General features: G+C 42.1%; 1 protein-coding gene across 1 annotated transcript in view; it reads right to left on the reverse strand.

Moving 5' to 3' along the window:
- LOC143316108 (contactin-associated protein-like 4) overlaps positions 1–12035 on the reverse strand; it is a 116738-nt gene that overhangs the window by 58216 nt on the left and 46487 nt on the right. The window contains exons 6-9 of the mRNA XM_076723819.1: positions 5055–5230; positions 4391–4537; positions 2309–2576; positions 1742–1891 (exon numbers count right to left, since the gene is read on the reverse strand). Of these exons, the coding sequence (XP_076579934.1) occupies positions 1742–1891; positions 2309–2576; positions 4391–4537; positions 5055–5230 (741 nt within the window). The remainder of the gene's footprint in view (positions 1–1741; positions 1892–2308; positions 2577–4390; positions 4538–5054; positions 5231–12035) is intronic.

Below are 12035 nucleotides of genomic sequence, written 5' to 3' on the forward strand. Positions count from 1 at the left end.
GTGATTTGCTTCAGTTGTGTTCTCCATTCCCGTGACTAACTTTGTTCTCCACGTCTTCATAATCCTGCTGCTCCTGACTCCAACCCTGCCTCCACTCCCTTGCCTTTCTAAGTCTGCTGCTGTGCCAGCCTGTCTCAGATCCCAAATACATCCAGTTCCCCTGGAACCTCTCAGGACCTGAATCTCGTCAGCCTCGCTCTGCCCCAATCAAGCTCCAGTCCCTGGATCTCTACAATGGCTCCCCTTCCCGTCTCCAATTGTCACCCCTGATTTCCCTGGTTTGTGCATTTGGGTTCATTTGTTTCATAGCCATCTGACGCACTTGTGAGACAGGATGAATCAGGGCAACAGACACTGTAACACTGTTTAATTCACAGCATTATCTTAACAATCTACTCTCAGCTTGTCCTGTTAAAAGAGATCACCATTCAGTGTTGTGGAGTGATTTCCTCTCTGAAGACTGCACCAAGCTGCTGTCTAGTCCCCTGCAGAGGGAAAACTTTCCTTGCTCCTGTTCCCCTCAGCAGTGTTGCATTTAAGATTCAGTGTGGGCAAGAGGATTAATATTCCACGATCGCTGCACAATCCATTCTTTAGCAAGTTTTAAGTTCATAAGCGTTTTTGTTCTCCTTCATTATCTTGGTGCATGGTAGCTGTCACATTAAGCCATTCTTCGGGAATACTTGCGAACAAACTCCGAGTCTTATCCATCAGTCATTCATGCTCGAGGTTGATCCTGGATGGTGGCATCTTGTGGCCAAATACAGCGTTCCTGCTCCAGGCTCTGCGTCGCTCTAATTACAGGCAGCCCATCAGGCGCACAGCTCGACACCTCCCAGCAGAGGAGGGAGGAAAGATGAGTCACTGTTTATTGTCACTTTGAATTTTAGGAGCTCAAAAGAAGATTTTTGTTGGAGGTGTTTTCCTTTCGGCAGCTAAACATGGAGGAAGTTTTTGAAAAGTTGTGTCATTACAGTAAGTCATAGCACTGGAGTTGCATCAGTAACGTTTCCCTTCCAGTATCATCACTAGGATCATAGGATTATCAATATTTGGGTTAACTTCACTGTATTTGTTTTATTTATTTATTTCTTTTTTGTTTTCATGTTTTTACCGTGTTCTGTTGTCTCACAGGTGACACTTGTACGTATCTACAGCCTTTATTTGTGTGTGAGTATGCAAGAGTTTGACTGGATGCACGAACATATATATATAACATATACAAGCACTGCAGACTCTAGAGAGGGGAAAATGAAAGACAAGAGAGCTTGAGAAAAAATGAAAAGGGAAGGTGACTCGAGAGAGTGGGATGCATCGAGGAGGGAAGAGCAAAAAGCAAGAAGGGGAAAGGCGAGAAGAAGAGAGAAAAGTTGAGGAGAAAGACCTCTTGAAGAACGAAAACATCAAAGAAAGAGAGAGGAAGGAGGAGGAGGGAGCAGAGAGGGAGAGACTAAGCAGCTTTATGACTTCATCCCTCTCTGGGTGGCACTAAACCTCCAAAGGAGATCTGGAGATGATAATTATTACCTGGAGTACCTCCATGAATTTTAACCAGTCCTTAAATATCCATGTCAGCAGTTTTCTCATCTTTCACAGCAAAATACTTGAGCTGCAATATAAAACACTTGAAGGCTTTTAGTTAAAGATGCACACCTATACACACGCACACACACACACACACACACACACACACACACACACACAACAGACAATATACATGATACATGTATTCTGTCATTACCACCGAAGAAGAGTTGACTATCTGCAGTTAGAGGAAGGGGGATGCTGGTGTGAGCGGTGGCTCCTTCGTCTTTGTCCACCGTGATGCTCAGATGATCTTGTCTGGCATTCAGCTGCACAGAATGCCACTGACCATCATTCAGACCTGAGGCTTTGTGCAAAAAACAGACACGAGCATAAAGGCGAAATTAATTTAACTCCTTTTTTATTTTCCATAAAATCAGTGGAGGTGTTTTAGCCTTAGTGGAGGTGTGTATGGGATACACTTGTTTGTTATACCTAAATTACTGTGCAGTACTGAGTGGCCATTAAATCTCAAGATTAAAATTAGCCTGAAGCACTGAATGAATAAAAAACTCGACATTCACTGATGAGCTTTACACGAACAACAGCAAACTATCTTCTGATGATAACTGCGACACGTGGGTCCATGCCCCAGGGAGCTACTATGTGGATCTTGAGACAATGCTGAGACTGTTTCCAAGGTCAAGAAATGAATCTGAGCTATCACACACATTAATGACACCTCTGTTACACAACTGAACGACAACAGATTCACTGGACCAACCTGCACTGAGCTCCAGCGAGGCCCTGCCACCTTTACTGATCTGTAGGCGGAGTCTGGCCTCACTCAGGTACAGCCAGACTGTGCCCTCCTGCTGTGGGAGGTCAAAGGTCAAGAGAAGCCCCGCCTTGTTCCACGTCCGAAACTGCAGCGCCACAGAGACGAACTGCGACGACCACGCTGTTAGTCCCGGCAGCTGGAGGAAGCTCTGGGAGTCAGTGAACGTCACAGAGACTGAAAGTGGCTCGGAACAAGAAAAGGTCACATTGCCCTGAGGAAGAGGGAAGGGAGAGTGGAGAGAGAGAGAGAAATGATTATAAAGAGCGGATAAAACATGAATATTCATTGGTTGCACAGGCTGATTCGGTTTGACTCGGTGTCACAGAGGTCTGATCAGCAGCCCTCTGAAAAGGACAGCTGTATTACCATATTGATATTAGCCGAGCAGCTAAAATAAGATGCCCGAAGCAACCCGAAGGGTCACACAGCGTTTGCACCCACTTGTCTCTCATCTCAGGACTGCAGCATGGCTTCGGGAAGTAGAAACGATAAAGTGGATAAACTGATACTGAAACGTTGCAGTTCAATCCAAAGTTCAGAGGCATTAGCATCATTGAAATTTCCATAACCCATCACGGAAACTGAATAACTTACTGACATTCATCACAATGGATAAATAATATGGTTAATTCCCATTTTCATGCTAACATTAAATTTATATGAAATATACTTTTCTGTGAAGACTTATATGCATCAGAAAGAGACAGTTTCTCCCCTTCATTTTCACACCACCTCCTTTCCTCCCTGAAACAAGTTTCTTCTTGTCGTCTCCAGTTTTTCGCTTTGGGCTTTCTAACTCCAAAATGTGCAAGTGATGACATTGGTATGATGATGATGATAATGACGGAGATTATGTTAATGCTAATGGAGATGACGATGATGGCTGGTATAAAAATAAAGAGGATGATGATGGAGATGATGAAAATAATGATAATGACAATAATAATCATGACAGTGACCATTAGCATAATAATGACATTAATGAGGGAAGACGAGAAAGCAGTGGGAGGAGGAGCAGAAAAAGTCTGAAATGAACAAAAGAGTCCACTTGTTTCTCATCATGGCAGCATTTGATTAGAGTGCCGATAAAGGACGTTATTAACTGAAAAACAAATGGACAAAAATAGTGAATTAGTGGTGTGATCAAAAGGTATCCAAGGCAACACTTTACCAGGAGCATCAGAAGGTACCAAACCACTTTAAAAACAAATTAACACTGTGTTTATGTGTTGCTGCAAAGTTGAATGATGTGAAGTCAGAACAGATCAAGTCAGCACACATCATATGAAGAGCTTATAAAATATGATGTTTAGCTATAAATTAAAACACCCAACAGTTTCTAAAAGTACAGCCATAGCGACTCATCAATTAATCGATTGACATTTAACAATCTGCAGATTAATCCGTAATGAAGTTGCAGTAGTTAAAAATCAGCACCACCTCAACCAACTGTCAAATCCTGTTTTTATATTAAAACATGAGTAATAATAATCTAATGATATGATATATAATAGTATATCAGGGCTGCATTTTTCTGCATTGAGTTCTTTTACTTTTAATACTTTAGGACATTTCCCTCATTATACTTGTACTACATACCTTCACTTAAGTAACATTTTCAATGCAGGACTCTCACTTATAGCATAGTATTTTTACAGTGTGGTATTAGTACTTTCACTTAAGTAAAACATCTGACACTGACACCAGGCAATATACAATAGATACAAGATTTCATGACACTCAGTTTGAAGTACCATTATAGTGCACAATGATACAAGACCAAAATGTTATGTAATAATGAAGATACATTATCAATACTGAACTTAAATATATAATTATCATGTAAAAAGAATAAGAAACTTTTTTCTATAAAGAGACACAGGCCAACAAGGTTGGGAATCACTGTGTACACTGTGTACACTGCGGAATACTTTTACTTCACCTTCAACAGTCACCTCTTTGTCCTTCTGATGGCCACTGAATGGCAGATTTCCATAACGATGCTCCAAAGATACTGAAACTCACCATGACAAAGACCTGGTGGTTGTTCTTTTTAGCCAGGTCTATCAGGTTGAGGTCATTGTAGAGCAGGTTTTCCAGGCAGCCATGGAAGTTCCTGTTGGACAGGATGGGTTTCTGCAGTCCATGGCTCTGGACAGCTCCCAGACTTAGCTGCACAGCACAACAACACATGTGATAAATGTAAAAACAAATGTATAAGTAACCATCACATCCTGTCCTCAAAGGTTACTGTGAAACGTCTTTATTTTGTCTTTTCACAGAGCTACCACTTTGCTCTGCTTTACGGTTTAACAGTGGATAAAGTATAGCAAAACACCAATCGAAATGGTCTCTTCATTGATAGACTCAGTATGTTCAACAGTCTTCACTACGACTGGTCAGGAGAACTGGCTGTCTTGAGTCTGGTGTTTAATTAAGATTTAATTAAGGAGCAGCTTAGTCAATAAATGAAATAATGAGAGCTGTGCCCTGGAGCGGATCAGTAAACTACATGTACCATAGAAAACTTCAAACCAGAGAACAAACTGTAGACAGCTGGAGTGCCATATAATATTCCATCAAGAATGACACTACAAACTACAGGAAATTCGTGTTTGGCACAAAAAAGATGCTTTGAATAGAACTTCACTTTACGTACACGTGTTTGTATTCCGAAAGCGTCTCTTACCTGGTGAATGTCCCAGTGGCTGAGCTCAGGTGGAATGCGCACCTGGTGAGTGTTTTTATCTACAGTGAGGTTGAGGTGAGTGCTGAGCCGCTCCAGCTTCACATGGTGCCAGTGCTGGTCATCTAGCAGACTTCCCAGAGAAACAAGACGCTGCCCACCTGAGGAGGAACTCACACCTACAACAGAGGTGAAGGTGTGAAAAACAATCAATTACGTTACCATGATGGAGCATTTGATAGCTGCACAATGACTCCAGCTAATGCAGGAGTCTTCTTATGTGCACTCCCTGCTGACGAGCTTTGCTTTTTTTCTGAGGTACCTACAAAGTACTCAAGGTCAGCATTCTTCACGTCCTGCTCCATGATGCATTTTTAACAAGGACAAACATGCCTGAAGAAATCGTTGTAAAATGCCTCCTGCGTCTTGGAGCAGTAAAACCTAAAGGCAGGTTTCTTTTTGGATTTGTCAAAAGTAATAGACGTGGACATGTTGCAGCTTCAGGCGGACTTCAAATCTTTGTTTCAAACAGGGCGTAGGCCACTGAGGTCACCCTCTCTCATTAGACTGCACATATCTGTATGCTAGGAGGGAGGAGGACCCACCGCAATAAATGATGATGCTGCAAAATGACAGCAGGACATAATTAATGACAGAACCAACACCAGAGGGTCCAAATTGGTGGATCCATCTCTGCACCCCCTAATGTGGTGGGAGAGGAAAAGTTTATGCTGACAGAAGGAGCTAGAACAGAAGGAGCGAAATACACAGAGTCATTAATTATGAAGGACATTTTCTTCAAAAGAAACGGATAGATAGATAGATAGATAGATAGATAGATAGATAGATAGATAGATAGATAGATAGATAGATAGATAGATAGATAGATAGATAGATAGCATCCATCTCTGGCATTGGGGTGGAGGGGGGTGCAGAGGACAACATTAGGAGAAAAAGCGTGAGTTCATTCATTCATGTAATCTATAATGCAGACATGAAAGGTACAGCGAGTCAGCCTTCATTTTCTCAAGAGGATGGTACAGACAAAATTGCATAGTGAAAGCAAGACTTATAGGGAACTAATCTTAACAACAGCGGTGTTACTCTATAGCCATTACACTGTGCAACATTCAACATTTATTTCATAATGACACATTTAAAAAAATAACTTGTATATTGTCTCCTTATTCAAAATCAAAGTTTCAGGGGCTTTACTGCAAGTATGGAGCTGCCAGGAGGTGATTCATACATGGGCTGTCAGAGCTCAAGGCACTGAAATGTCAGAAAACACATGGAACAGACAAAACACAAGGAAATTAAGAAATCATCTTCACCAATTTGACAATAATTGCACAGCATTTTGAAAAAGGCTGCAAACACACAACACAGAATTAGCAGACTACAGAAACTGCCAATGTTTTAACGTGACAACAATAACAAAGAATCATACCAACCAGCCTACATCTAGGTTCTACAGTGAAAGGCAGCGCATTCTTACTCCCAACTTGTCATACACAGAAGCATGCTCAAGACTCCTTGATGTCACTTTTTAAGATACTGGATCTCCCTTTCGTGTCATTTTTCAACGTGCAGGGCTCTGTGATCAAGTCAGGAATAATAAATGTAAACGTCCAGTTACTCTTTCAAAATAAAGCTTGCTGAGAATTGCCTCATTGCCTAATTGGGGAGGCTTCGGGAAAGGCCGTGATTGGGCATTAAAGCGGTATTTTAGTTACATACATTCAATTACGTGTATTACATTACTTCACTTACAAAAATCAAACCTCACATTTGGTTTCACATGGGACATGAACCCAGTCTCCTGAGTGAAAGTCCTGTTCCTGACATCCTCTGGTGTGAACTTGTTGTAATCGTCCACCAAGTTTTGACCCATGTATGTCTTTGGTTTGATTGTCAAGGATGTCTTGGAGCAGTTGTTTCCTTATGGTTTCCAGAGAGGTCACATCACAGGACACCGAGGTCGATGATATTGTTCATGATTAATGGTTTCTCGATGGCCTTTTTCTCGTATCCACTGGTGGGATCTGGTGTCACTTTTTCATATGTATTCATGTCGCTGAGTATTGTGGCGAGCGTGGCATGGTAGGACCACTAGACCACTGTGTACTTTCCTTTTTCAGCTGGGAGGAGTGATGTTTTGGTCCTTGCTCAGTGACGTCACAGCCTTCCTCTCCTGGATGGTGAGGTTGAAAGGTGATGCCGTTACGTTGGAAAGGACCAGCGATACCTTCAACCTGATCTATTCTGCTTCTGTTTCTGTTGTTTTTTCTTATGGCAGATTCTTTTGTTGTTATGGCATTACTTTTTAAGGCACCGGGTACCCCCTTAGCATCATACTTCAGTGTACAGACTTGTCCTGTGGACTTCTATAGACAGTCCGTTCTCACCGCCAACATGTCAAATCATGCAGTGTAAAGGGCGAGAGTCCAAGTAGAGGAAGATGGGTCAACCACAATAGCTTGACTTCTTTGGACTGTGCCACACACACTGAAGAGGACAGGAGCCTCCGCATTGAAGTATACAGAAGGCCCACACACACAGACCAATACTTTTTGATTTCTTACCCACTGGCGCTCAAATTGGAGTTGTCTGAAACCTGCAATACTGAGCTGATAGTGTACCAACAATGTGAATGGTTGTTAATTGTTAATTGGTTGTTTTCACAGTACTACAACCAAGCCCAGATGGCCTGGAATCAACGCTCCTTGTATAACTATGACCTGTATGACTGAGAATCTACAGTGATATCTGTAGCAAAGATAAAAACGAAAACTGTTGCACACAGCTGGGACATGCTTGCTCTTGCCTTGGATTGTAACTCATGAAGTTAAGTGGTGTGAGAATTTTTTTTTTTTTGATGGGACAACAAGCGCATCCCAGCTGTGTCTAGGCATGTTCAATGTTACTTTAAATTACAAAAAAAAAAAAAGGTGTGTTCATTTTTGAGCTTTAGAGATGTTTAATATTCTCATACAGAGACTTGGCAGAATGAACTGATCTTTTATCATTTTTTTAATGTAAATATCTAAGTTATTGAAGTTAAATTTAATTCAGTTAACTCACATTTTGAAGGCATTTTCAAGTTGAGCCAGCCTAAAATGACATGCTGTGAAAAGATTTGTGAACTTCAAATGGGGCCATGCTACCTGTTTTCTCCATGCTTCCAGTCCTGATGCTAAGCTAAGCTAATAATTTTCTGGCTCCAGCTCAATACTTGACGCACAGACATGAGAGCTGATAAGAGCATTTCCCCAAACTATTCCTGTCATGATTAGGCAATTTAATGAGGTGACATATTTGATTACACATTTAATCGGTGGAAAAAGAGATCAAGTGATCAATACAAGAAATCTGAGGGCAAACAATTATAGAAACACTTAACTTTCATTCATGAAACCCCCTCTCCCTTTCTTAATGTCTGTCAGTTTTAATCTCCCTCACTCCTCCTCTCCTTCCCTGCATGGCTGTGAGAACGGTGTGAGGCAATAACTGCTTGATTTTTCCATACTGAGTAGACTAATAACTGAATGTTCTTGTCTTTAATCTGAGGAGTGTGCGCAGAACACTAGTTTCCACTTTCCAGGAGTCTACCGTTCCAGACAGCTCCCTGGGGCAATATCACCTTATCATATTCTGTCTGCTATTCCATTATGGCTCTTTGCTCAAGCTCTAAATCTGTTTATGAAGGACGACAATGACAGGTCTTATCAGGAGACAGACTGTTACAATTGTTTCGGCATTTCAGCGCCACGTGGTGCAACTATTTCAAATACAGACTGACTGTTAAAATAATGTACTGCCTCTGAACCAATTCTCAGCTTTAGCCAAAGCTGGAAACTGATTTTATTAACATAGAGCAAACTGTAAAGAAAACAGCACAGTGATATTCATGGAAAGAATGCCACTGCTGTCAGGTGTCTCTGTCTCTCCGGTTCAAACTACTGGGGATTTACTGGCATGAAGTTTGGATAAATCTGGCTAAAATTTGTCAGTGTGAATCCTGGTGACCTGAGACACTGATCATGTAATCACAGTGTATCAGGTTTGGGTCAGACCATGGACCTTTGGTCATCCGCTCTCTCTTCTTGTATCTTTTGTCACCTCTCAACTATCTCCTATCAAAAATAAAGCTGAAAATGGCAAAAACATGCACAAAAGGACACAGTTTTTCTCTTGCTGTCCCACTGTTTTCAGAGGAAGCCAGAGTGACCAGTCATTCACATTTCCCTCTTGACTCTCTGTGTGTGGCTCATCATCTTTTTTTTTTTTTTTTTTTTTTTTGTTTGAGATGCAAGCTGTATTGTTGCTGCACACAGAAGCAGGAGAGTGTGTTACAGTAAGAGTCCCATGGCTATCTTAGCAGTTTCACGCTCCTCTGAAAACACAGAGGCTGCTGGCTGAGAGTCTTATGAGGCTGTTTACAACAGAAACTCCTGGAGGCTCGCTGTAAATCACTGCAGAAAAAGTGGACTAGAGTAAGCAAATGCAACAGTAATCACCACAATTCATTGTTTTCAGTTTTCTCTGCCAACTGGCAGGCTTCGTCCAGCGAAATTCATCTCTTTTCAACAATGTTCTGCAGACGTCTCAGGGATGATCCGGCTGTGGCTGCTGCTGCTCTGTGCGATTGGTGGAAACATCTGTGATCATGCTGATGTTTTGTCACAATGTTTTGTAATATTTGGTGTTTCACTGCACTGAAAACAGCCAGCAAGCAGGAGCCAGCCACAGCATGTCCTTATTACGGATACAGAGAAAAGACAGAATTTCACTTAACATGCAGCTTGCCCTGCACGCCTCTCTGATGCCATCCTAATTTAGTCAGCAAGGCTTAACGCCGCTCGTCCAGAGCGCACTGGAGCAGGACACACTAGCCCTCAGTGTATTTACTGCCCTGTATTACAGCTTCCCGGTGACAGTTCAGAATTGAACTGAATTATGAAGCACTGGGCTACATTATAGCAAACTGACATTTTGATAAATGTAAAGCAGAGAGGAAATGAGATGGTTTTGGATAGCGGACATAAATCTTAATGAGTCAATTTATTCCAACTGCTAGGACGGCCACGGGGAGATAGAGAGGGCGTCTCGCTCTATCATTTATCTGTTTGCTCTCCAGTCTCTCTGCCTATTGGTCCACTGTACTGCTGTCTGTCTTTTGGTTTTCATTCATCATTAATTTATGCTAATGGATGTTACGCTGTCTCTAAAAAAAACATATCTGCTCCGACAGAGCTCTTTATGCTTGTGTTTATACATGCGCTACACATATCCCTAATGCTCGGTGTTAGCTGTCATTAGCCATCTTTAGCTCCTCTGTTTCTCAGCCAGCTTGTTTTCCTCATGATACGACATGCATCGCTGTTAAAGAGAGGCCCGGGACAGACAGGATCAGGTTGCCAAATGGGGGAGATAAGTACGAGAAGCCTCAGAGAATATCTAACAGAGTGGAACTATGGAGATAATGCATCTAAATCTTCAGGTTTCATCTCTGCTCCCCTCGTTTGAGCTTCTCTTCTCTTAGCCAACAGCTGACTGTGGAGGAGCACGCTGTGACTCAGGGTGGGTGCTCCGAGCCATTGATCTAAATTACACTGTCTGCCGAGTGCAAACTCCTGGGAGAGTGAGTGTGTGTGTGTGTGTGTGTGTGTGTGTGTGTGTGTGTGTGTGTGGCGGGGGGGGGGGGTCTGTGAAAGAGAGGAGAGAGGAAGACAAAGACCATGCATTTGAGAAAAAATAATCACCTCTGTAAAAAAAATATCTAGCAGGGGCAGAATTGGGGCGACATATGAGAAAAGCTGTGATAAATAAGGAGAGAGAAGAAAATAGAAAAGGCAGAAAAACAAAGGGGGCAGTCAGACAGGCAGGCAGCGAAACAAAGAGAGCCAGAGACAGAAACATGCAGTGACAGCACTGTGATTGAGGCAGAGGATGCTTTTTTTCACTATTGACTGTATCACTGGATTATCATAGCTCAATCTAATCTCTGCTCCCTTACAATCCCGAGCCGTGTTTATTTTCGTTCCCGGCCATCCAGAGCGCTTTGAGCAGTTTGTTGACTATCAGCTCGGGTCTAGCAGGGAGCTGACAGGCGTCACTTAGGGAGCTGATGTCAGACTGATGGCTTCTGCAGATAACACCTCTCTACCGCTGACAGACAGACAATACCACAAGGGAATGAACACTCTCCCACCCCTTCCCAACTAGAAGGAGTCGGACAAAATTCTGTTTTTATAGCAGGAATGTCGGGAGGGAGTGACAGAGGGGGGTTAAGACAAGTGTGGAGGATGAAAGGAAGTAGAGAGAGAGAGGTATTAACTACAGGTGAATGCAGCAAACTTAGATGCTCGCCAAAATCGACTTCATTTCAAATGCAGAAACCCATGTGTGGTCACATATTAAAGGTACTGAATTAAGAAAATTTTCTTCAAACATTCAGCTGTTGTAATTCACTGTATAGACAACTCCAACCTTGAAATGTCATCATTGCTGTAATATAACAATCAACATTTCCAGCAACATCTGCCAACAACTTTTCATGATGAAATGGCAGCTTAAAAACAGGATTTAAGGTGCCGACTGCCACAACATCCAAAGTTTGCCTCCAGCAGGGGACATTTGTTTCATCTCAATCCCCATTTGTTTCATGTCAGCTATCTAAAAAAGTCATGATTTCGACTCCAAAATACTAAATAAGCTGCCACACATCTTACCTTTAGAATAACTAAGCATCAACAGAGTGGAGTGTATAATCTGTAAACTTTTTAGTTTCATACGACTTAATCAGACATGCAAGATGGAGGCTAGAAAGTGCAGAGTATCATTCATCAGGAAAACAAGCTAAATCTCCAGGAACAATTCTGCCATGCTCAAATTCACTGAAACAACATGCAAAAACGGTTCATGTGACAGATTTTCCTTCCTTGCCACTGCAATCTCAGGCCAGTACTTTAATGATGGTCA

The sequence above is a fragment of the Chaetodon auriga genome, chromosome 3, assembly GCF_051107435.1.
Source record: "Chaetodon auriga isolate fChaAug3 chromosome 3, fChaAug3.hap1, whole genome shotgun sequence".
Taxonomy (NCBI): domain Eukaryota; kingdom Metazoa; phylum Chordata; class Actinopteri; order Chaetodontiformes; family Chaetodontidae; genus Chaetodon; species Chaetodon auriga.